At 43.5% G+C, this 23,811-nt stretch overlaps 3 protein-coding genes across 7 annotated transcripts in view; 1 reads left to right on the top strand and 2 right to left on the bottom strand.

Annotated features, from left to right (window-relative positions):
• Nucleotides 1–21,073, top strand: part of LOC132265448 (uncharacterized) — a 55,855-nt gene extending 34,782 nt beyond the window's left edge. For all 5 annotated transcript variants that reach the window (XM_059766151.1, XM_059766149.1, XM_059766150.1 and 2 more), the window contains exons 8-14: nucleotides 552–5,939; nucleotides 16,778–16,974; nucleotides 17,511–17,705; nucleotides 17,768–18,022; nucleotides 18,092–18,327; nucleotides 18,406–18,614; nucleotides 19,087–21,073. In XM_059766151.1, the coding sequence (XP_059622134.1) occupies nucleotides 552–5,939; nucleotides 16,778–16,974; nucleotides 17,511–17,705; nucleotides 17,768–18,022; nucleotides 18,092–18,327; nucleotides 18,406–18,614; nucleotides 19,087–19,235 (6,629 nt within the window). In that variant the 3' untranslated portion in view covers nucleotides 19,236–21,073. The remainder of the gene's footprint in view (nucleotides 1–551; nucleotides 5,940–16,777; nucleotides 16,975–17,510; nucleotides 17,706–17,767; nucleotides 18,023–18,091; nucleotides 18,328–18,405; nucleotides 18,615–19,086) is intronic.
• Nucleotides 21,074–21,133: 60 nt separating this feature from the next.
• LOC132265450 (methylosome protein WDR77-like) lies at nucleotides 21,134–22,442 on the bottom strand. The gene is made up of 3 exons (XM_059766153.1): nucleotides 21,969–22,442; nucleotides 21,744–21,908; nucleotides 21,134–21,667 (listed from the first exon to the last, which is right to left on the bottom strand). Exons 1-3 carry the CDS (start codon nucleotides 22,332–22,334, stop codon nucleotides 21,134–21,136), a joined length of 1,065 nt encoding a protein of 354 aa, XP_059622136.1. The 5' UTR covers nucleotides 22,335–22,442.
• A 193-nt stretch (nucleotides 22,443–22,635) lies between these two features.
• On the bottom strand, nucleotides 22,636–23,767 carry LOC132264588 (dnaJ homolog subfamily C member 8). Its single transcript, XM_059764836.1, has 3 exons — nucleotides 23,602–23,767; nucleotides 23,181–23,501; nucleotides 22,636–23,121 (listed from the first exon to the last, which is right to left on the bottom strand). Exons 1-3 carry the CDS (start codon nucleotides 23,659–23,661, stop codon nucleotides 22,750–22,752), a joined length of 753 nt encoding a protein of 250 aa, XP_059620819.1. The 5' UTR covers nucleotides 23,662–23,767; the 3' UTR covers nucleotides 22,636–22,749.
• Nucleotides 23,768–23,811: the final 44 nt, after the last annotated feature.

Below are 23,811 nucleotides of genomic sequence, written 5' to 3'. Positions count from 1 at the left end.
GTCAGAAATATCAATAAAGTGTCCACTTGGCCCGTTAATTACTTTTTGGGTTGTCACAAAAGTAATTTTCTGTGTCATCCGTAATACATTAATAGATCAGCGGAAACTCAGGTCGTTCGGCATGGCTCAGAGAGTGGTGCATTCGCTGTAATTGAATCCACAGAATCCACGAGAATTGATTTATTCTTCTCTCCACGAATCTATATTTAGGATTAGCGCACATTAGAGTGAGTTACTAACATGAGCCGGGAAACTCTGTTTGCCCATGGTGGCGAGTATCCCTGGGCAGTGTGTCTGGGTGATGGCGAATGGCATTAGCATGCAATGTTTTGGGGCGCTGTGTTGTGACTAGAAAGCGAAACACATGCTTTGGCGAAGGGGTAATGAATGTGTGTAAATAGTATGGAAATTGTCTCTATCGCTCGAAGTGTGACTAACCATGCAAGTGTGGAATTGGCTGTGCGTTGAGGATGTAGGACATTGTTGGTGGTGTTTTGGGGTGAAGGGCATGGTATCTATGCAACTGTGATTAATTAGTGCGTATAATTCAGGTGACACATGTTCCGGACCGCGAAACAGGAAATCCTCCCTCATGCAGGATGATATATCAGACTATGAGAATTGCAGTGGCCTGAAGATGCTCTACCCTGACACGGATGAGTACAAATTGGTGTTCATAAGCTCAGATTCGTCCAGCAAGGAGGAGGAGTTCGAGGATAGCAGCTCCACGACCAGCTCAATCAACACGAGACATAGCTTTTCGCTGGATGACTGTGACTGGGACTATTTTGAGCCTGGTGTGGGCAGCAGGGCGATTTTCAGGGACTTCTCAGTTTCCCCCTTCGATTCGCCCAGCGTGAGGAGGAAGCACTTTAAGAGCTCTCCAATGACTTCGCCAATATTCTACAGACGGGGCCTCACTGAATCCCCCTTTATGATGAGACAGAGGCTCAGGGAGAGCGACACAGGGACGGATGAGGAGCTCCTGGCGCACGCAGAGAGCTCGTCACCCACAAGTTCTGATGGATTTATGAATCAGGAGCTGGTCTTCATGAGGAATCACAACAGGAAGACGTGGTCCGAGTGCAGCGATAAGGCGAAGAGCACGAAGAAGGAGTGCACATGTGGAGGGACGACGGTCTTTGTCCCTATTCCCGTCCTCATTCCACCCAACTGGAATCCCTCAGACTTGCTGGTGCAGCCCGAGGAGGTGGAGGATTCGCTGGCAAAGCAGAAGCTGAAGGCTATTCAGCAGCGCCAGGTGGACATCTTTCAGCTGTGGAACAGTGCGGCGCTGGTGCACCAGCAGAAGGGCGAGGGAGAGACAGATAGGCATGAAACACAAGCACACAGAGCCGAGGGAGGCACCACAAGTGCGTCTGGTGTGTTTCGCAACACCGAACCCGGTCAGTGCGATCGCAGCGAAGGCAGTACCGGTCCGACCGTCGAAGACTCAACAGCAGAGTCCAAAGCCGAGGCCCAAGAGGCCACTGAAGCGCGAGATGGTGACGCGAGTGATAAAGTGTTAACTCGCGATATTGTCGAGTCTGATAAGGCCTTATCGCTTGACGCTAAGCAGCGGAAGGTCACGAGGGACGCAGGGAGAGAGACACCTGCGGAAGGTGATTCAATTAGTGAGAGTGCCCAGACAGTGGATGAGAGTGAATCGCGCGACAAGGACATGTTATCCGTGGGCAAACTCGACACGCACGCGAGTGGGTATCTGCAGTCGGAGAGCATGTTCTCCTCCAGTGACTCTGACTCATGCGACAGCGATGAGGTGCGCAATTTGGGGCCCATCCACCGCAGTTACAACGTCACGGGGGATGCCAGTGACAATGAGGGTGACGGTGGAGTGAGTGATGTGGGCCAGAGCGATGGGAGGCACTCTGTGAGTAGTTCGGCACGCGAAGACCCCAGCTCTTCGGAAACGGAAGCCACAGATAGTGATGACACGGGAACTGTGGCGGATCGTCGGCCCAAGTCAAAGAGATTTTCGCGGGTGTTTGTGGTAAACAGGCGGGATTCCTCGTCAGACTCCCAGAGCTCGGATGGCGACACTGAGGATTCCTCGGATAATGACACAGACACTGAAAAGGATTGTGGGATTATCTTGAATTACGTGAAAGAGATTCCTGATCAGGAGGAGGGCAGTGAATCCAGTGAATCTGACAGTGAGGAGAGTGAGAGTGAGCCAGAGGAAATTAATGAGGCGGGGGATAATTCTGTGATACTGAATTATATCCGGTGCCTGGAGGACGACGACAATGACGAGACTCCGCGGAATGTTGTTCTCAACTCTGTGAAGTTCTTCAGTGAGGATGAAGTGTCTCCCCTGCTGGACAGCCTTGAGCCGCGCGAAGTCGGCGCGCAGAATGCCAATGAGGAGCCTCTGAGTGAGTCGGAGAGTGACTGTGCAGTGTCAGAGCTCGCCAGAAACTCTCAGACTGATAATATTGCACATGTGGCTGATACAGAGCGCTCGGCCAGTGTCGCCAGTGCTGTGGCTGCGGTCGAAAGTGAATGTTGTGCTGAAGCCAGTTTGGCGGGCGATGATGGATCGCAGAGGTCGAGTGTCGCGATAAGTCATGATTTGCCTGGAGAGGATGATTCCCAGAAACCACAATTCGCGTCTGTGGTGGAGAAGTCCCACGGCGTGAGTGCAGAAACTAGTTTAGAACGGGAAGAGATGGCATGTGTGGAAACTGAAAGTGCATCGAATTCTCCACCATCGGCACAGAGTGATCGAGTCACAGACACAGCGACATGCTCGGGTGATCGCGACGCGATCCCCACCACAGGTGAGAGCTCCGAACGCGACGAAGACACCTGTGAAAGTGGCGAAGGTGATCGCGATCGTGCAGTGGAGAGTGAACGGCCGAGCAGCACAGACGCCGCGCAAAATGCTCCCGCGGGTGGGACAAAGTACACAAGTCTGGTGATGATCACGCAGGACACGCGGCCCGAGCCTGCAGTGAATATCGTTGCCACGGACACCACGCGGATTGTGTCGGACGAGGAGTCTGAGGTGATTGTGCAGCACACAAACTCCCAGGAGGATGATGGGTGCAGTGATAACTCCCTAGCGGGCTACTTTATGCGCGCACTGGGCGAGGATGTGCCAAAAGAGCCGCGCCGGCGCCCCGTGAAGATTGTGAACAGTGAGGATCAGGACAAGTGCAGTGACGGTGAGGAGAAGATGAGTGCCAGTGCGATTAAGAGTGAGAGTGACGTCACCGTGGTTACGGGCGCGAATACATTATCGGCGGTCATCAGCCTAGAAGAGGGCCTGGCGGATGATGACTCTTGGGTGGAGGAGATCAGCAACAATGATGATGAGGAGTTTGGCGGTCACACTGCCACGGACTCGGATATGGACTCGGGTGAAGAGATCACGCTATCGTCCACGATAGACCGTGAAGAGGAGCTCCGCGGGTACAATCGCACAGCCATCGACTTCACCCTGCACACCATCGTGGAGGAGAGCTGCGAGGAGAGTGAGGTGGAGCAGTCGAGCATGAAGAACAAGTATCGCGTATCGGCGTCAGATCTGGAAAAGTACTTCTTTTACGGGCTGGGCGATGGGAAGCCCAGTGCTGCGCCGGAGAATCGCGAAGATTCCCTATCGGAGAGCAGCAGCATTTGCAGTGAAGGCATGGATTCCCTCGGTGGACCCGATGATCAAAGTGTGGAGCCCAATCCGGCGGCGGATTTGACGGCATCCCGCCTCGAAAAGTATTTCCTTTCCGGCTTCATGGGCTTCTCGGCTGAACAGGCAGACTCCGATGGTAGTGGCAGTGTGGGCAGCGATAGTGAAGGCAGACCGAGTCCTGAGCAACGGAGGAAGAAGCTGGTGAGGGCGAGAGGATCTGGCAGATCTCACAGCTCTTCCTTGGACAATCTGCTGGCCAAGGAAGACAGTGCTGGTGACCCGCAGATCATCAACGACACAAATGATTCGAACGACTCCTCAGAGACGGACACCTGTGATGAGAATACTCTGACCACGGACAAGCCCGATGGTCAGAGTGACACGATGAAAAGGAAAAAACAGGGCAAAAAGCGATTGGATGATCCTAAAGAGGAGAGTGACTTGTCTGATGAGGAAGACAGGAAAACTCCCCAGCCAGAATTCCTCTTGCCGCCCAATAATCTCGTGCAATCCCGGAAGCAACACAGTCGCGACAGTGGCTTTGTCGGCAGCAATGATGACCTCCTCAAGACTGACGACTCCCTGAAGTCGGAGCTGAAGGTGGAATTGGAGGAGATTGAAGAGGAGAACAGGGCAGAGATGAAGGAGACTGAGAGCTCAGAAAGTGCCACAAAATCAACACCGCCATCCGTGACGCTGACGCGGAAGGACAGCTTCAACAATTGGAGTTCTGATGAGGAAACAAATGTGATGATGTCGAGGATGAGGCAATTCTTCAAGACGCTCGTAGCGGCGAGTGCCAATGCCCAGAGTATGTCCACAAAGGCAGCCCCCACCACGCTGGCGGAGATGTCTGGTGAGTCACCAAAGAGTGGCACGCCGGTGGCAAAACCGCGGAACCGTAGCAAACCACCGCAATTGGTGTACTTTGAGAGCGAACTCACGAGGCTCATGAAGACTGTGCCGGGAATAAATGATGAGCAAGTGAGGGAGATTGTTGAGTATCTGAGCAGTGAGGACACTTGGTCGGATTCCTACGACTCCTCAGACTACACGAGCTCAGATTTGGAGGGCGCGGGGAAGAAGCCCAAGAAGTCTGAGCTGCAGGAGCAAATCTCAGCCAGTTGCCAGCAGATTATAAATAAATTCGACAGCACTGTTGATCACGATGAGGAGGGCGATCGAGGGGATGGAGGACTGCTAATCGGGGACACGCCTGAGAATCAAGGACTGAACAGAGAGACTGCTTTTGTCTATCAGAAGTTGGTGGCATCTTTCTCAAAGATTGCAGCCGGCGAGGAAAAGCCAGCTGCGACGGGATCTCCGCCAATCTTTGCAAAAGTTATTCACCATATCGGCAGTCGGTTGGTGGCTTTGATGCATGAGGTGAGCAGCGGAGAGTCCCACACCAGCTCCTCTCCTCGTGGAGCAGCATCTCGTCATCACAGACGCCTTCAGGCGAAGATTTCAGCCACCACGACGGAGGATGACGATAGCACGTCTGATAGCGCTATGGAGAAGCCGGAAAAGATTACCTTTGCCCACCTGCCGCGCAGTAAATCGCACGATTTGCTTCTGGGCGAATCACGACCGCCTCACCATCAGTCAAGCAGCGGAGTCAGTGACACGGCGGCGGAGGAAAAGGAGGCCAGCGATTATGAGCGCTTTTCCTGGCGAGGGAGTTTTGAATCCGCCCTTCTGGCCAACGGCGACTCCCGCACGAAGCTCACCCTGCTTGATCACTCATCATCGGCCAGTGCCTTGGCCGCCAAAAGACGCTCCGCTGGGGATCTGCTGTTTAACCAGAAGAGTCTCAGTCGCGAGCAGTTGGATCGCGTGAGATCATGTGGAAGTATAGGAGGTGGGATGGACCACGAAATCGAGGGATCGAAGCTCTGGGGATCGTCCACGAGCCAGAAGAGTGCCCGCCGACGCTCAAGTGTGCCAGATGCCGCCTGCGACTCAGACAATGACTCATCTGAGGATGAGCGGAGATTCGCCACGCGCTCAACACTGCCACGAAGTCTGCAGACCACAACCTCGAGCAGCACCAACTCCCTGCCTCGGCTCTCCACATCCAATCTGACCAGCTCATCGAAGCAGCACAGCGTCTACCACTTCCTGCAGAACAATGTCAAGAGTGCGCGATATCGTGCTCCCGGCTTCACTCGTCCCAGTTCCGTATCGAAGAAGGCCCTTGCGGCTCCTGGTGTGCAGCACCAATCCCTGACGTCGATGTACCAGCGCCGGGATGGGCGTCGCAAGGTGCAAAATGTTCACAGTGTCGGTGAGTGTCTTTACACAAAGTATCTATATAAGTTGGACTTTCACTGCTCGTCCAATCGAACTTTCTAAATCAATCTTAAGGCGCATTAAATCTCACAACTTACTGATAAACTCGCTATATTGAACTTCCTGCTGATTCTGCGGTGGTTCAGTGCAGAGAAAGAGTTTTAGTGGCGGAGAGAAACCGCATCTCAATGTTCAGCATTTGCGTCAGTTTATGAGCCTTAATTAGGTGAAATTCATTTAGAGAGAGATAGAAAAACCGCTGAGGCACAGGGCTTCTCTGGCGTGACAATGTCTTGAGCAATTTTCATGTTATGAGGTGAGCATCCGACAGAAAAAAATGAGTCTGTTCTACCTCGTTTACCGTCGTAATCTCCACAGAGAGAGGTCTTTGTATATGGCATGTTATGTGGAGGAATTGCAAGAAATAGGGGCAGTGGAAAAGTAGATTTTTCTCTCAATTCTCCATCTGATTCAACATTGATTATCCCCTCGAAATTTCAAGGTGAAGACATATTTCTTTAATTATTAGTCAAGCACGACTTTTTTCTGTCTCTATAAATCTTTCTAGTCACGTTTAATAGTCCCTGAATGAGAAGCGAATTCATATACTTTTGAAATAAAAAGTCATTTCCTCGAATGATACTTCAATATCCTCCCCACCTTTGCTTCCGTACTCATGGAAATCTCAATTTCTCAACATCCGAAAGCCATTTATTTTTCCCTCCTTAATCCCAAGCATCGTATGATCTTGGCATAAGAGTTGTGAAAAGGATGAAAATCATATTTGACGTATGAAAGGAAAGTGGTTGTATACACTTTTAATCCCAGAAATATGTACTAGCAAATTAATGGGGAAAATTGTTGAAATGTGGCTCAAAGAAATCCCACGAATTTCAAGCAAATTCTCTCTGTTTTAATATCACGGAGACATTTTGACTAATCTCACCGAAGTGTGTGTGTGTTTTGCCGAAATTGGTGAAACGAGATACTCAAGTTGTCGCCTACCAAAAATGTCGAAATGTTGATTTCCGATGTGTTTGCTGTTGCTTTTGTGGTTTTGCGCGAACAACGCGGAAAATACCACACACTAATCATGGATTTTCTCAACTTTCAATTAAAGCGCCTCGGCTTTGGGTGTAAATTGAACAAGCACCGTAAATTACAATGGATTTTCAGGGGCTGTTTGTCCCCAATTGCTGTAGCACTCAAGCTTATTTTTGCTGAGAAGCACTTTTTTCCAAGAGGCGGACAGGAACGCCCTTTTGGAGGTCAATAAATGGACTCGGGTCATGGGGATTTATGCAAATGTGTTTAAGTAAGACAAAAGAGGTATAAAAGCTTTAATATGTACCTAATCTAGTGCTTACAACATCTCTTTTAGATGCTCTTTTGCAAGCATGGATATAATACGATCTCTCCACAATACAAAATGTGATTTTACCGCTCGGACTTGTCACTTTAATGTACGAGAAGAGTAGAGAAATTGATTGAAATGTATTGCAATTTTTAATAGAGAAGTGGAGTGTAATTTTGCAAATTGCTACACAGTCTAATTGAGAAGAGTATTTTGTGGGAATTGAATGAAAGAAATTTCAATTTCAACGATCATGTACAACTAATCTAATGAAATTTCACTTAAAATTCAGACAGTCCGCCAAGTCTTTCAACTTTTGCCCCACATTTTCCATCTCACCAACATGTGGGCCGTGTATTGGGTGGTTTTTTGTGGCTCTCCGCGTTCTCAAATATTAAAAGAAATGTGAAATAAAGGCAATGTAGTATTACACGAAGAGCATCACCGATTCATCTTCACAATGAAGGTGACATCATCGTAAACAACACATAAGGCCGTTGTACAATTAAGCGACTCGCAAGCTGTATTTTCTGCAGATTACCCACGAAATGCGAATGTGAATGCTCTCTCTATGTATTGGGATGGTACAATGGTAGAAAAATAAGCCACAGAGAGTAAAAATGACGTAACTTTTGTTTTGTTCACTTTGCACGAAAATTGTTTGTTACACTCAGAGCCATGGAGGACAGAGTTTTGTGCGAGCAAGAGAGGGAGAGAGCATGGTATGTTACAAAGTCAGAATTCGCGTACATAACACCAGCATACAGTGCTGTAGAAGTGGAAAAACAATAGAGACAGAGTTTCGGCTGATGTGTCTCGCCCCTTTTGTATTTTGCCCCTTGGCTCACGTGAGGCGACGCGTTATGGGAAGTGTGGGTCACAGCGCTCGTCCACCCTCGCAGAATGAGCAATGGTGGCAATTAAGGGTCTCGTGGACAAATTATTTCATCAGCGACTTAAATATATAATTTGTTTTTTGCCCACCTGGGACGGCAAAGCCTCTGTGGCGACACGTAGATGTGCAACTATATGAACATAGAGCAGAGTACATATATACTCATACAGACACTCTTTTAGACTTGTATCCGCATTTTTGCCACATTCACTGATATTACACTGAATGTGGAGGGATAAAATTAATCACGCTGATGATATTAAAATTTTTGGAATGTGTTTGCGGATGTTCACCTGCTCAATGCCTGTTAACGCGAAAATGTAGAGAAAAAAAAACATGTACATCAAACCATGTTGTGGCATTGCCCTTTTTTTGTTACTTGACTGGCTTCACTGCAAAATACTATTTGGGCGCAAAGTTGTATACGAGAAACACAGTTTTTCAATTTATGGTGGTTTTAAATAGAAAAAGTTACTTCCTAATTTCTGGGGAAAACACCCGTGTGCACCTCAGACGATTTTCAATGCTACAACTTTGAGATTAGTTGGCAAAATGTGTTCTTCAAGCCACAGAACAACTCCCCACCATATAGTAGTTGGAAAATGTCAATTTCAAAGTTTAACATACACGTATTTGTGTTGAAATCATAGAGAGTAAGAATCTGAATTGCTCTTGACGCATGAATTTATCGATAAGCTCTTGCAGAGCTTTGCAGTTTCGGGTCCATCACAAGTTTTCAATGAATATATATAAAGACTCTAAAAGTTTCCGATGGTATCTCAATGTTTCCTGCATATTCGTCAGAATTCCCCGAAATCATGCTGTGATTTAAAATTCAAAGTTGCATATTGAAAAGCGTTTTCTGTGTATTCAAATTCTACATTTCCTGTCTGTAAAATCTCCCTAACTCTCAAACTATTCGATACTTTTTGCACCGACACACAAATAGAGTGTCTGAAATAGAAGCACTGCATATAAAACACTTCAAACGATAATTAATTTACAATCATATCAGATTCTGAGAGTTGTAAAATTTAACTAATTAATTGGACTTTTCAAAGCAAATACGGAGGGAATTCCCCAGTATGAAATTGCTTCGCAATTTTAGCAATTAATCACACTTCAAATAGCCTCAAATGTCCGAGCAGGATCTGGACGCAATGGGCATTTAATTGATGCATGTCTGCTATCTTTGCACATGATTGCGATGTGGTCAGAAACTTCTTGCGATGTACGCAATTGACGAAGAATTGCAAAGCAGCCGTGTACAAAATGCTGTGTTGCACATATTATATAATCATCACATGCCCATTCTAATTAGTAGTTTCAATTACCGAATTCACGATGCCGCAAGCGAAACCGTCTGCAAACAATTCAAGAATCAACCTCAAAGCATATTTTGCCATGTGGGAGGGGAAATATTTGCACTGCCTTTATTTTCATTACCACACAAGTCTCTTTGAGCAACGTTTGAAGTCAGAATCTGCATGGCAGTCTATCTTTTTAACTCCTCTTGCACGGGAATCAATTAGTGAATCTCATCCTGTGACTGAGATTTTGCAATTCTGCCATTGAACAGCTTTCTTTGTGCTCACATCGAATTCACAGCTGTGCAGAGGAGCGCACATATATCTTACTTGTATGTCGATAAATGATTTATTTGCACTGTGAAAATGGAAGTAAGGATGAATTGAAAATTCGATATGGGATCTTCACATCATTCACAACACTTTGTTTCATGTGTTTATTTGCCGAGTGCCCATATTTCCATCTGGAAAATATACATAAAACTTATGTGCTCCATCGTGTTATGGGCGCTGCTTGAGAATATTGCTTTCACGCTACCATCAAAAATTCCCTCTTCGAAAATTCAATTTTTTTTCATCCAATTGCATATATGCGAAATCCCCAAAGTGTCTTTCTTCAAGGCTTCACTATGTTGTATTGTATTTATTGCGGTCAGAAGATGAGACATTCCATTTAACGCTATCACTCCACAGCAATGAATATTTAAGCATAATCTCTCTCTACATCCTCTTCTACTTTATATACATAAATTTTAGATGTGGATATGCTTTTTGCAAATCTCATTCTCCTGGCGAAGAGACTCAATCAAGGAGAGTCTCTTGAATTTCAAGAGAAATTTTGGAGCAAAAACACCACACTAAAAGTTTATATGGGACAATTTTCCATATCCGTTTAATTAGATGGAATCTATTGTTTTTTTTTACCAAAAAATAGTTGTTTTATTGAAAAAATTACCATGCCCGGAAAATTAGTCAGAGATTGCAAATTGTCATGAATATAGTTAACCTGGAATTAGAGAAATAACTGTTAGTGAAGTAAATTAAAATTTGCAAGGAAAAAGTAAATGATTTTGAATGTCTCCTCGGTTTTTTGAACAAAACAACAGATAAAAACAACAAAATTTAATTTACTGTATGAAAGCTGCAATGTTGAAAATTGCCAGCATTTTTATATGAACTTTCCCTTGATCTTGATTTTTCAATGGGTTATAAAATTCTTCATTCGCTATATATTTTTCAAAACAATATTTACCAGAGAAATCATCTTGCATATCAAAATTATTAGGCGAAGAATTTGGGCTTTCTATTCGTGAATTTTCCACACCCAAAAGTCAACAAGAAAGAGTCATTTTGGGCAATTCATGGTTTCAATTTCAGAGTGAATTCTTGAAAAGATCAAAAGTCATCTCGCTGAAAGTGAGAAAGATTGCTGTATTTCACACGTTCTTCATTTGCAGATTGAATATTATTTCCATTTATTAAGACGTTTGTTTGTATCTCAGCTTCAAGAGTTAGCTGTGTATGAGCATTTCTATACATAGGAGTTCCCAGAAGAGGTTTATATATGAATTTCAGTGAAATTGCAGAGCTATTAGTGAAAGATTTACTCAAGACATTGCACCGCTTGTAGTATCAAACCTCCAGATAAATGATGTACAATATTCCTCGGGATATTTATAGGAGTATTTTCCTAGAACTTAGCAATGAAGTTGTTGTCCTCATAACGGCATAATAGTCAAAGCTCTTTCGACATAAAATGCCATAAACGTCTGAGCTTTGGGCACGTGGACACGAAGGCACACGACAAAAAATGGAGAAAAATTCAGAACACATTGGCATGACTTGGCTCATTTGAATGGGCCAAGCGGAAAATGATGCCAAAGAAGGTGGAAACTAATTTAGTATGGGGCTTCCCTCAGCTGAAATTGTGCATAAAAATCACATTAAATTATATTATTTACAATACATTATGATACCCACTTTCAGGTGGGCTACAGCCTTTTCCATCCTCGTGCACAGGATGAAAACTCCAGGCTGGAAATTTTCTTTTATCTCACGCACGTTTTCATAACATTATTATTCCATTGCTTAATCCGACGTGCGCGAGGTGGGTTGAGGAATAAAGACAGTGTCGTGAATACACGAAGGGAAAACGCGTATAAATAGAATTCAAATTGGCGGTTGAATAATGGTGTTAAATATTAGGTACGCACGGTACATATTAAGAGAGTCTCGTGATTCAAAAATGATTTATATTATTTGATGGTCTCTTGGGTGCGTTCTTTATGTCTTCTTCTTTTCGGTGGGAGATCATCCTTAAAGGTGATATGTTTGCTTAGCCGTCTTGTCTTTGTGTAAAAATGCGAAATCTCAACAAGTCCACTGAGCTATTTTGCATGGAGCTTTTACTTTCGGCTCAACAATCTATTAAATAGCTGATGAAAGTTATGTTTGGCAAACAAATTTTAGATGTCAAATGTTTGCTCACCTCAAAGCGTGAAGGAATCACTATTTACGCAGTTACACAAGCAATCACAAAACATGGAATTATCCTAATGGTCTCGTGAGTTTGCCCGCTTAAGCATGTGGTGTTGTGGAAAAAGCCCAAAAATGCAAACACTCCAGCCTCCAATTAACTCACACGCGAAATTGAATCATGAAGTCAACCTCAATTTGGCTTGAATTTCTCGTGGCTGATTTTTTCTTCTTATGGGTCACGGACATTAATGAGTAGTTAATGTTTGATTTCATTCACTTTGTGTGAACTTACAGTTTGTTAGACACTGTATCAACACATACATGATTGGAAGCGTCAATATTTGTCTCGATGCGGAGTCTCGCAGTGTTGGTTTGTAATTGAGACGAAATATTCATGGCTTGGCGGAATTTCTCAGAGACGAAGGCATTTGGCAGACAATCAGATTGACCTGTAGGTTGGGACTTCGGTTAACCTCTTGGTGGGCAATCTGTGGTAGTGGTACTACATTCAATATCACTCCCATTGTCGCAAATACAATGAATAATGGCGCTTCAATGGGAGCCTCGTCTCGTGTGCTTTGGAATTAGTTCTTCACAAACTGACGTACTGCCCAAGTGCATCGCCAAAGTGGGGAGGAAAAGAGAAATTTATCTCAATCTTGTAGTGAAAATTGTTGGAATTCTTTTCTGTTGGAAATTCCAGGTGAAAAACTACCTGGTGAAAAAGTTGGGAATTTATCGCGCACAGTTGATGGTTGTTTATGTGGACAAAGTATCTCGTGAAGTGTCCAATTAACTCTACGCCGTGGTCAAGCATCTGAGGCAGTCTCTTGTGTATTTGCCTCTCTAAATTGAAATTTCAAATATCTCTCTCTCGTCGGATGAACCGGTTAATCTAACACTATCCGTTACATCTCTCTTAAGATGTTGCCCAAAAAAGACGGCTGACTTGTGTGTAATTGTGTGTAACTTCTTGCTGTTGAGAATTACACGGCCACTTCTTTCCCACACAAAAGACTAAACATCCATCGCGAGACTCTCTGCAGACAACATTTCAGCGGGGAAAAAACTATTCTAATTGAATTAAAATTTGATTTTCTGCACCACAAGTGGCCCAGTCTGTGAAGTACACTCCGCAGTTAATTTTATTAATTTACCTACAAATTTTTCTCCCTCCACACTTATTAATATTTACAGCTTTGTGTGTGTGTGTGTCGAGCCAGACGGGGGTCTTTTCTTAAAATATCCCAGCTTTTATGCAGAGCAAGTCCGTGGAGAAATTACAAAAGTTTTGTGGGAAAATCATAACAGTACGTTTTCCAGGAAATTAGCTAATATCTCCTGAAAATTTCATTATACTGAGGAAGAGCTTCAGATGCTCTTTTGCATTTGACAGTGCGCCGTTCCGCCAAGGAATGGGAAGTAGGAGAAATTAGCTGAAAACCCTCGCTGAAAGTCACAGAGCAATTTCAGCTACGTGAATTACGTGAGATAAAGTGACTCGAGGAATTCCTTTACACCAATCACTGGAAACATTTTTTCCGTATTCACAGCCTCTCAAAGGATCACTCGCAGTCATTTCTGCCTCGTCATATTCATCCTAATTTTTTTTTTGCTACATAACACTCTTCCAATTTTCTTAACAAAGAGGGAAAGAGCTTTTCGGTATATAACAAAATATTCAAGTACTTTGAGCGAAAGCTCTTTGATATGCTTAAGAGAATGAGGCAAAAAGGGGCTTCTCAGCAAGTTCAATCATTAATTTCATGCGAAAAGTTGTAGCGAAGGAGATTTAACACATTTTCAGTGAACAAGAACTGTAGTAATGGATGAGAAAGGTTTTAGTGATGATAAAATCAAAAAGTTACACCTTTTGTCAGTTCGGTTGCCATTGTAGTGTGCAAAAGGGGAAAAGTTTGGGCTCTGGAAGATGACTTCAGTCTAAGGGAATGCCTGTTTTTCCTCGTATTATTTTTTGGTGAAATTATTCTGAATATGTCGTTTTCATTTCCCGAAACGCGTGCCTCCAAACGTTATAGAGAAGTCATCAATATTCGTACACGTGTGGCATTCCCGGGAAATTTCTTGAATGCCAATAGAAAGACGTAATCATATTCTCTCAATTTCCCTCTGTAACCAGAAAACAATTGCAAGGAAGCTTTTCAAGTACACAGCATTGGCAATTTTGCCAATAACCATCGTCAATGCGTCCTTTTAGTGATCAATATTTGCTAAAATTCATTTTGCATAATGCAAAGTGGAACATTTAATGAATAAAAGCATGTAGAAATTGTTTGGCATGGTAAAAATTGCGTCCATTGATGGGATAATTGCGATGGAATGTATTGCTAAAGTTTTCATCAACAGCATTTTGTGAATTTCCTGTTTGACGCTGTCTGGATGGAAAACACATGAGTGAATATCTGGATGAAATTAGTGGCTTCCATTATATCATTCCATCCTTTGTAAAATCAATAAATGTCAATAACAAATTTAGAATAGTGCGAGAGAAAAAAGTATGCGGGAAGAGAATGTTCCAATTAATGAGGAAAAGATAAATATAGTCAACTTCATTACGATACTCTTCGGGGACATATTTAGAGTTGAACTCGCGAGTAACATTGCCGTGTGGCGGAGAAAAAGTCCAGCAGTGTTTACCAGTGCGGAGTTGTTCCGGAAGAGTCTAAAAATTCACGTGAATTAATTAGCGAAAAGCGCATTACTCACTGATTAAGTTGAATCACATTCACCGACCGACAGTTTGAAACTTTTTGCAGTCACTGTGTCTCCCGGATGAGTATGCGATTAATTATTTAGTGATTTCCACCGTTGCCATGCTGTTTTTTTTTATGAATTCTGCACGTGAGTTGCTCACGCAAATTGATTAATGAGTCTCTGTGCATAGAATATTCCTTAAAATGTGGTCATTAATTTTTGAAGACACACTCTAAAAAAAATACGATCCCTCAGGATGAAATAGGCGCACAGTGTGTGTTAAATATTCATGATGCGGAGCAATTCCTCCTTGTCGCTTTCATGGTGACAATTAATCGTGCTGCTAAGTAAAACGGCGCGTGTCCATTGATGTACTTTAATTAATAGAATTGCGTAAAATTGATTACATTTATTGCGCAATCGTTTCGTGTTCGGCGAGACACTCACTGAAAGCAGTAAAGGAATTTATTATCCACGAGATAATCCATAGCAGAGGTGATGAATCAATTTCTTACTTGAACAGCATGAGCAGAATTTATTCAGTGTCAGTCTGATAAATAAATTGGACTGTCACAGAAAGTGTCCATCAAAATTTGAATATTTCCCAGAAAATGCACTCAAACTCTCGAGTTTGATCCTTGCAATCAGACATTCCGTATCATTTGCCGCCTAATTGAATCCGCTTATTCAAATATTTCCCGGAACTCGTTTCGATGGAAGAGCGCCTGGTTGAGTAATTTCAATTGGTGAACGTACATCTGCAAATGCGCTCAAGTGCAGCATGAAATTGCTTATGTGTGAACTTTGAATAAAAGTCGAGAGACTGTGGAGCTATGGCAAGGCTCGTGAGCTACAGAATGCACGATGAAAATCAATACAGCACGTTTGGGGCGGAATTCAACAGTGTCAATAGCACCGAAAATATCACCACAACTTCCAGTCGCTTTCAACTTATCCAGAACAGACGTCGGAGAAGACCACCCGCCAGGGTCTCGTCCTGGCGCCAATGCATTCTTTGTCAATGCCTCTGCTGTGCGAGAATTCGCGGGAAATTGTGTCCGTGCAGCGCGAATCGCCAGTGGTGTCGCCTGTGTGGCCAGGAGAGCGACGAGGAGGACGATATTGACAGGCACTTCAATCGGTTCAAGCTGGAAATGAGCGCTAAACAGACACCCGGAAGAGTGATAGCAAACGCGGAGGATAAATCGCCGAGTCAGAAGAGCACTTTGCGCGCTGATGAGGCGAAACGCGGCAAGAGGCATTTCTGGAATTGGAACGACAGCCTCAAGTCCAACTCGGATAAATTCCTCGAGAGCCTCGAGTATGACGCCATGCAGGGCAATAGTCTGAAGAAGTACACAAAAATACCCAAAATAAGAGTTTCTGCGCACGGTGAGAGGGTTGAAAGTCTGCTGCATGTTCATCGCTTTTCTTTCACGCTCTCAGAACAGCACATCAACAAGTGGGCTTGGGGTGGGGAAGGAGTTTTATAGGGGCTTTTTTCATCAATTTCCGCAATCAAAATGCATAGGAAGTCTCTTGGTTTGCACGAAGGGTTTTTCCAATTGGATTGTTGCATTGTTGCCGAAAGAAACTTATATGCTTTCTGGACATGATTTTCTCTTATGAGAGAAAAAAAAACACACATATAAAGTATACTTTTATTATATTCATCTCCACATGTTCCATCAAATATGGATAATTTTGAAATATTCATAACCCAGAAGATCTCATTTCCCCATTTGTACGCCCTCATGGCCATGCAACTTTCGCAATTATAATTCACACCAACTCTATTAAAAGTTTCGATTTATTGTCACCAAAGAGCGACGTTTGGAGAAACTTTCAGCAATTCTCCTCCAGCGCGTTCTCGCACTCAATAGTCTTGCATTCGAACAATTGAGCAAAGGGGGAGAAATTGTTGGTCATTGGGTCGATAGTCACAATATTTAGCAAAACGAGAAAATGATTTTTTTACATCTCGCTTCAATAACTTCATACGCTCTACAAATTTGTGCCTCTTTCGTCTTTATATGCTCCATGCCTATCGTGCTTTTGTACATTTTATTACTCTTCTGCCACAGATGAAAACGCAATTTCACCGGAAGCTGCACCAACACCGCCCGTGAACGTGGGCAAGAATGTCAGGAGTGCAGGTCCAACTAGTCCTGCGGGATCGCGCGGATCCGCGTCAAGTGATCCATGGCCATCGCAGTCGGACGAGGACATCGATCGTCTCGTGGCGCTGCACCAGAACAGGCACAGCCTCAGCTCGCTCGGGGTGAGTTATCGACTCAACTATCGATAAGATCATTGAGATTCGGTGTGTCATTGTTGGCGAAAATAAGCATAGAAATGCCAATGACCTCGCCAACCTTGGCAATATCATACAATCTCAATTGGTTATTGAGCATTTTGGCATTTCAACGAGTCGCAATATACTTTGAATTTGGTTACGCAATATTTATAAATATATCGCCATATATTTCCGGATTAGCTGTTAATATATATTAAATCAAAACAATAAATGATATACTTTTCCAAATGAATGGACTGAATTTACGTAAAAGTGTCTTATGTAACATTCTTGCGAATATCATGAGAAATTCATATCAATTCACATTGTGATGTACGCGTCTTACGTTGAAAGTACGCAAATGAGAGAGCGATATGACTATTGTGGATAGTTTATTCTTTGATACACAGGCGAAGAAAGCTAATCTCTTGCAAATAAATCAAAAGAACTGACTTGATAACACTTGATAAATATTATAATCTGTCTATTGTTTGATAATTGTGACTAATTCGCCCTCTCAGCTGCGATCCGATTCAATGGCGAGTGTCTATTCTGGGGCTGGAGAGGGTCGCTATGGCACTGTGGTCGTCAAAGGCAACATCGAGTTCGGGATGCAATACAACTACAAGCAGAACGCTCTCGAGATTCACATTGTACAATGCAAAGAACTGGCGGCTGTGGATGGCAAGAGGAACCGCAGTGATCCCTACGTGAAGGTATGTCCGGGGGGTTGTAATTGAGGTTAATTGGATGCTGAGGGTGTCACATTTGCCGACAGGTGTACCTGCTGCCGGACAAGTCAAAGAGCGGCAAGAGGAAGACGAAAGTGAAGAAGCACACCCTCAACCCCTTCTTCGACGAGGTGCTCAAATTCCACATGTCCATCAGCAGTCTGGAATCCCGCACGCTGTGGCTCACCGTCTGGCACTCGGATATGTTTGGCCGCAATGATTTTCTGGGCGAAGTGCTAATCAATCTACAGGGAAAGATGTTCGACAATCCCCAGCCACAGTGGTATCAACTGCAGGAGCGGGTGAGCAGTAGCAATATGTCTGAGGTAGAAAACATGAGAAGCTCATTATCCGCCAATTTGACTCCCCAGAGTGAACCATTCGACGAGCCGGCAGCATATCGTGGTGACATAATTGTCGGACTGAAGTTTGTACCACCGGATTCTGGCTACAATTCTAGCGGCAGCATGAGGAAGTTTAGCAAATCCTCAATCACGTCGCGCTCCTCGAACACCTCCACCAAGGGCCAACTGCACGTGCTGGTGAAGGAGGCGAAAAACTTGATGCCAGTGAAGGCGAATGGCACGTGCGATGCGTTCTGCAAGAGGTACAATCCACAGCCAGTGTCCCTCGTAAATTCAATTAAACTGAAATCTGACCCATATCTTCTCTCACACCCAAACAGCTATCTCTTGCCGGAGAAGAGTCGCAGCTCGAAGCGCAAAACCGACGTTATCAAACGAACTGTTAATCCCGTGTGGAATCACACAATCGTATACGAAGATGTTACGCTCCAGGAACTATCTGAGCGAGCCCTCGAACTGACGATCTGGGATCACGATCGACTTGCCAGCAATGAATTTCTGGGTGGCGTGCGCTTCTCCCTAGGAACAGGTAAGAGAATGGGGTTTCGCAACAGTGGCTAAGCCATCTAGAGCACTTCCTGGATGTTTGCACTAAGCTTTGTGTTGACTGAAGCATTATAGAATTTGACGGGACTTAGAAGAGTGCATTTCATAATTGATGATTAAATTATAAATAATTAAATATTGCGCTCAGTGTTATGTTTTTTCCAGACAGCACAGTTTTAAAAGCTTTTACGCTTTATTAAGCTCAACAGCGTTCCTTTGCAACATACTCTTCCCGTCCCTTTATCAATACTCTCTGGCAGGACAACATTTAATAGCGTCGAGTTTACTCAATTGCGGTCTAATTGAATATCTAACAGAGATAATCAATATTCAATAAGTGCATATAATGGACTTTAAATTAAGAACTGAAGGCTGTTAAGCGAATCCTTGTCTGTCGGGATTGTCGCTACTTTCCCATTGAGGTTCCCTAATGGAGAATCTTCGTGTCCTTGCAGGCAAGCACTATGGCAAGGCCGTGGAGTGGATGGACGCTACCGGCAAAGAGCTCTCTTTGTGGCAGAGTATGCTGAATCGTCCCAACTTCTGGGTGGAAGGCTGTCTAGTGTTGCGCTCATCAATTGACACAGCACGCAACTCATTATAGTCACAAAGTGATTAATTGGTCATTTTTGCGCGAGTTTTCGCTTTTGGAATTTCTTGTTGATAATATTGTGGGTTTTATGCAGAGAAGGGAGTCTTTTTGAATGAAAAAAAAACTGGTGTCAGTTCAAAGGCACCAGCAATTGTACTCTTTAAAGTGGTGTTTTTCAACATTGAAGAATATAATAATGGTTAATTGAAGAGAAGTTTGATAAGCGAAACACATCTATTATGAAATTGTTCACATTGATCGTGAAGTTTTCTTGTGATCAAGAGTGAATCTTTGCGGTTTTTCACCCTCGAGTCTATTTTATCCATAGGCCCTTGAGGGATGTTTTTAGCGGGACAGATTTTAATAAAGACAAGAAAGAATTACACAACATTTAATGAATGAATTGAACTTTGGTGTTGATATTAGCCGTTTATTGTGAAACATGTGTTTCTGCACACATATAAACTGATAATAATTCTAAAGTAATTACATGCAGAAAACTATTTATTGAATATCACACAGAGAGACAGAAAAAAGAGAAGAATCAAGAGTTATTGTGTAATAGAGAATAAAGCAAACATTATATTCAATGAATTATATTCCTTGCAATTTAATCAACAGATAATATTCTGAAGAGTGCAAAAGAGACACAACACAAATGTTAATAGATCATATTTCTTCGAGATTTGCCGAAATGAACACTCACACGCTCTAGTGACAGAGAGAATTGTTAGATTTAACAGAGAAAGTACATATAATAGTAATAAATACCAAGAACTCCTAAATAGGTATGCTTACAATTCAATATGATACGAAATTGCCACAATAATAATTATTGTGATTGCTTGACATTCCATTTTCTTGCGTATTTTTGGTTTAAGTGAAAATATGATTAAGAGAAGCAGACATGTTACATATTTACTTTATCATATTAACTAAGGAACTACTTGAAAGCACAATTAGTCAACCATTTAGTACGTCTGTGAGCATCCAAAAACAAACTACTACTGCAATTGTGTATTTATTGCATTGCTAATTAAGTATATAATATATATGGTAATTTCGCAAGAATCAAAAGATGAAAGATTAAATCATAAATATAGAAAAAAAATATATTTTCACTTCCTGCAATAATAGTCACCCAAGGGAGCGACATAGATGCAAAAAGAAAGGAAATTGACAATGAAGCGTAGAAGAGAATTCTTTGCCGTAATATATTCTCCTTTAAGCTATTTTTTCTTATAAGAAATTGTGTGTTGTAATCGACGAAAATATAGGTTCTTTAGGACTTTACAACGTAGAAAACTTTTCTCTGTATTGAAGGAAACTTTAGGAATGTTACTCAAGTTTAAAAAAAAAAGTTGGTTTCACATTCTACATAATATTGTCGATAGACTCGATATAGCGTTCTTTGAAAAGTTTTAGCAAGACGATGAAAAAAGTGAGAATTTGAGGCGTTTCAAAAGTGAAGATGAAATTTTTTTCGGAGTATAAGAAACACACGAAACCTTCCACTAAATCGTGATACTATTTTATCTATACATATTTACATGCATATATGTATCTCTATGATTAAACTTATATACACAACTTAGAAAAGAAAGAAAAAAAACTCATTGTAATTTGTTTCTTTTTCATCAAACAAGCATAATAAGAAGAGAAGAACCTTTTCTATGCATTATAAAGCTTCGAGCATTGAAATGCGGTGCCCTTTCGAAAGGAAAAATGTCTATCGTTGAAGAGGAAAAACAATTAGCGAAAGAGGAGAGAAGACAATGCATATTGATATTAGTTCTTAAGAGTGTATTTGAATGATATACGGTAATAAAAAATAGAAATTTTTAATGATACTTTCAACGCTTTTAATGCTCTTAATCGTGTCGTTGCATATAAAACGTTCAATTTATTCTCTAAACATCTTTATCGACAATTTTCCCGTCCCAGGACAGACTCACCACTTTATTCCCGTGAAAGGCGACGTCACGCACGAAGTCCAGACTCGAGGAGTCCTCATAGAGCAGTTGATCGTTATTTTGGAACACTTTGAAAGCATTCGTGTGACCACAAACTGCGTACTTTCCCTTCGTTCTCCTGATTCGCTTCACAGATTGCTGGAATGCAGAAATCTCCTGGACAATTTCGTTGGGCTTTCGCGTGTCCACGGTGAGCACTGAGCCGGCTGCGTCGCCCAATTTCACCACAAAACTGCCCTCTTCCTCCAGAATCCACGAAATCGCCATCAATGCCTCGCTGTGGTTCTGCAAGAGTCCACTGGCAGGCTTTCCCATGATCCGCAGATCCCAGAGAAGTGCACTCTTATCTCTGGCCACTGTTGCAAAGGTATCTTCAGATCCAGGACGAACAGAGACACCAGTAATGGCATTGCCGTGGGCGTAGCGGAATGTGTTGGACGTGCGGGCTTGCATGTAGTTCACATCCCAGATCTAATGTGATATTAATGAAGGAAGACAATGAGAATTCTTAATAATTGTCGATGAGGATGAAAATATAGCGAATTACCTTAATGCACGCCTCATTATCCACAGACACGGCCTGAGTTTTGGAGAAGAAGTCGATCTCCTGGACGGATCCCACATGTTCATTCCTATAGTCCACCAAACACTCCTGCATGGACGAACTGAGTGACCAAACCTCCACCGTTCCCGTTGCCCTGCCGAGGAAAACCTGCAAATTCACCTCAAATTGATGCCTTTCCCCAGAGAAAACACTCACTTTTCCACTCACCAGATGATCATCAAAGAGCTTGATGACATTAATTGGAGCCCTGGTTATGGGTTTCTGCATGTTCGGAGGCATTTTCTCCCTCTCCAGGAAGTCCTGAAGATCCTTGTAGGCCCAAAAGTGACCCACCCAGAAGCGTGAGCGGTAATCATTGATGGCAACAACTACGTGACCCGCTTCATTGATGTCCAGGCACTCATGAAACTCCTGGAACGCTGTACTTTCCGCTGGATTATTCATCCTCAGGTTGTATTCCCGGGTGTTTAGTTGCGGAAATTGGGTGTTTGTTGGGAGTTCAGCGTCATCCGGCTCTGGCTCCATGTTCGCGTACATGTGAGCTAGATTCACCCTCCGTACGTGAGACGCCATTAGACTAGGTCAAAGTTGCAAGATTCCACGCAAAATTCAGGGAAGGAAATAGGGAAAATATACAATTATAGAGAGGAAGAGTGTAGCAAACCGCGTTGGGAAACATGTGAAACTGACATTTCGCCGGATTTGTTCGATATATCGCCATAAAGTATGTAGCATTTTTTATGGCAACTTCCCGCGAAAACGCATTTCCTGCCGAATTTGCGAAAATTACTGCAAAATGTGCAAAACAACACCAGTGAGCAGTAATAATAGAACATGAATAGAATTGAATGCATTTGCAAATTGTATTCTGAGATTATCGGGTTCTATGCTGCGCTGAGAATGATGTGCGAGGATTTCCCTCGCGGAAATGAAAAAGTCCTGACCAATCTATTGGTGATGTGCGTTGATTTGCGACTCCTCACCGGCCTTATCGCGATTCCGGCTTCAGTTTCGGTGGATTGAACTCCGTGGGTTTCTTGATCTTCTTCTTTTTCTTCGACGAAGACGTGCCCGCCTGAAAACTATGCCAACTGTCCACGCGGCTCTGCCGTGACTCCTCCCAGGACTTTTGCCACAGGCGATCCTGCTTGATCCGCTCCTCCTCCTCAATTTCCGCCTCCCTCTTGCGCTTGCGCTCCTCCTGGTCGCGCGTCTCCAGCTGCTGTCGGCGACGCTCCATGTCCGCGAACAGCTTCATTGTCATGACATACACAGCATGCTTGTACTTGCTGGGATCATCCTCAGGAATGGCCAAATCTCCGCGTCCCTCCTTCTTCATCTTTTTCCGCTTCTCTGCAATCTGCAACAACACACTCCATATTAAAACATCCTCGACAATCATCCCGCCAGAATGCTCACCATGTGATCTGTGCGATCTTTGGCCTCCTCGTAGACATCCAAGCACTTCTTCCTCGTCACGTCGCTCTCCAGCGTCTTCCACGCCTTGCAAACTATCTCGAACGCCTGCTGCGCTCTGTCTAAGTTCTCCTGATTTTTGTCCGGATGCACCAGAATCGACAGGCTCCGGTACTTCTTCTTGATCTGCTCCACAGGCGTTTCGGGCTCCACTTGCAGCACCTCAAATGGATTGAGGTTGAAATATGTGGATCCGGGACGCAGAAGACGCTCAATCTGCTGCTTACTCGTCAGCACAGAGTCCCGACGCTCAATCTCCTTCACCTGCAACGCCCATTTCCGGCCAGCAGCATCCCGGAAGGGCAAAAGAAGGGTGTTAAATAATGTAAACAAACTCTCCGCACAGGGCCAAGTAAAACATTACCTCTGTGTAGAAATCGTCAAAGTGCTCATCATTCTGTGAACTTCCTGCACTGCTAGACATTGTGACGAATGGATGTGGCAGTGAAGCGGCCGGAAAAGTGTCCAGGAAATGTGTGAAAAATAACCCGGAAAAATCAGATGCTTTTCTCACAGAAAGCCTCTCACAACTTGACGTTTCACTATAAAACATCCACATAAAGAACTGTTATGA

This window comes from Phlebotomus argentipes, unplaced genomic scaffold (genome assembly GCF_947086385.1).
Source record: "Phlebotomus argentipes unplaced genomic scaffold, Phlebotomus argentipes genome assembly contig_2, whole genome shotgun sequence".
Lineage (NCBI taxonomy): Eukaryota > Metazoa > Arthropoda > Insecta > Diptera > Psychodidae > Phlebotomus > Phlebotomus argentipes.
Note: the sequence above shows the minus strand (reverse complement) of the source record. Positions and strands in the feature narration are given on the sequence as shown.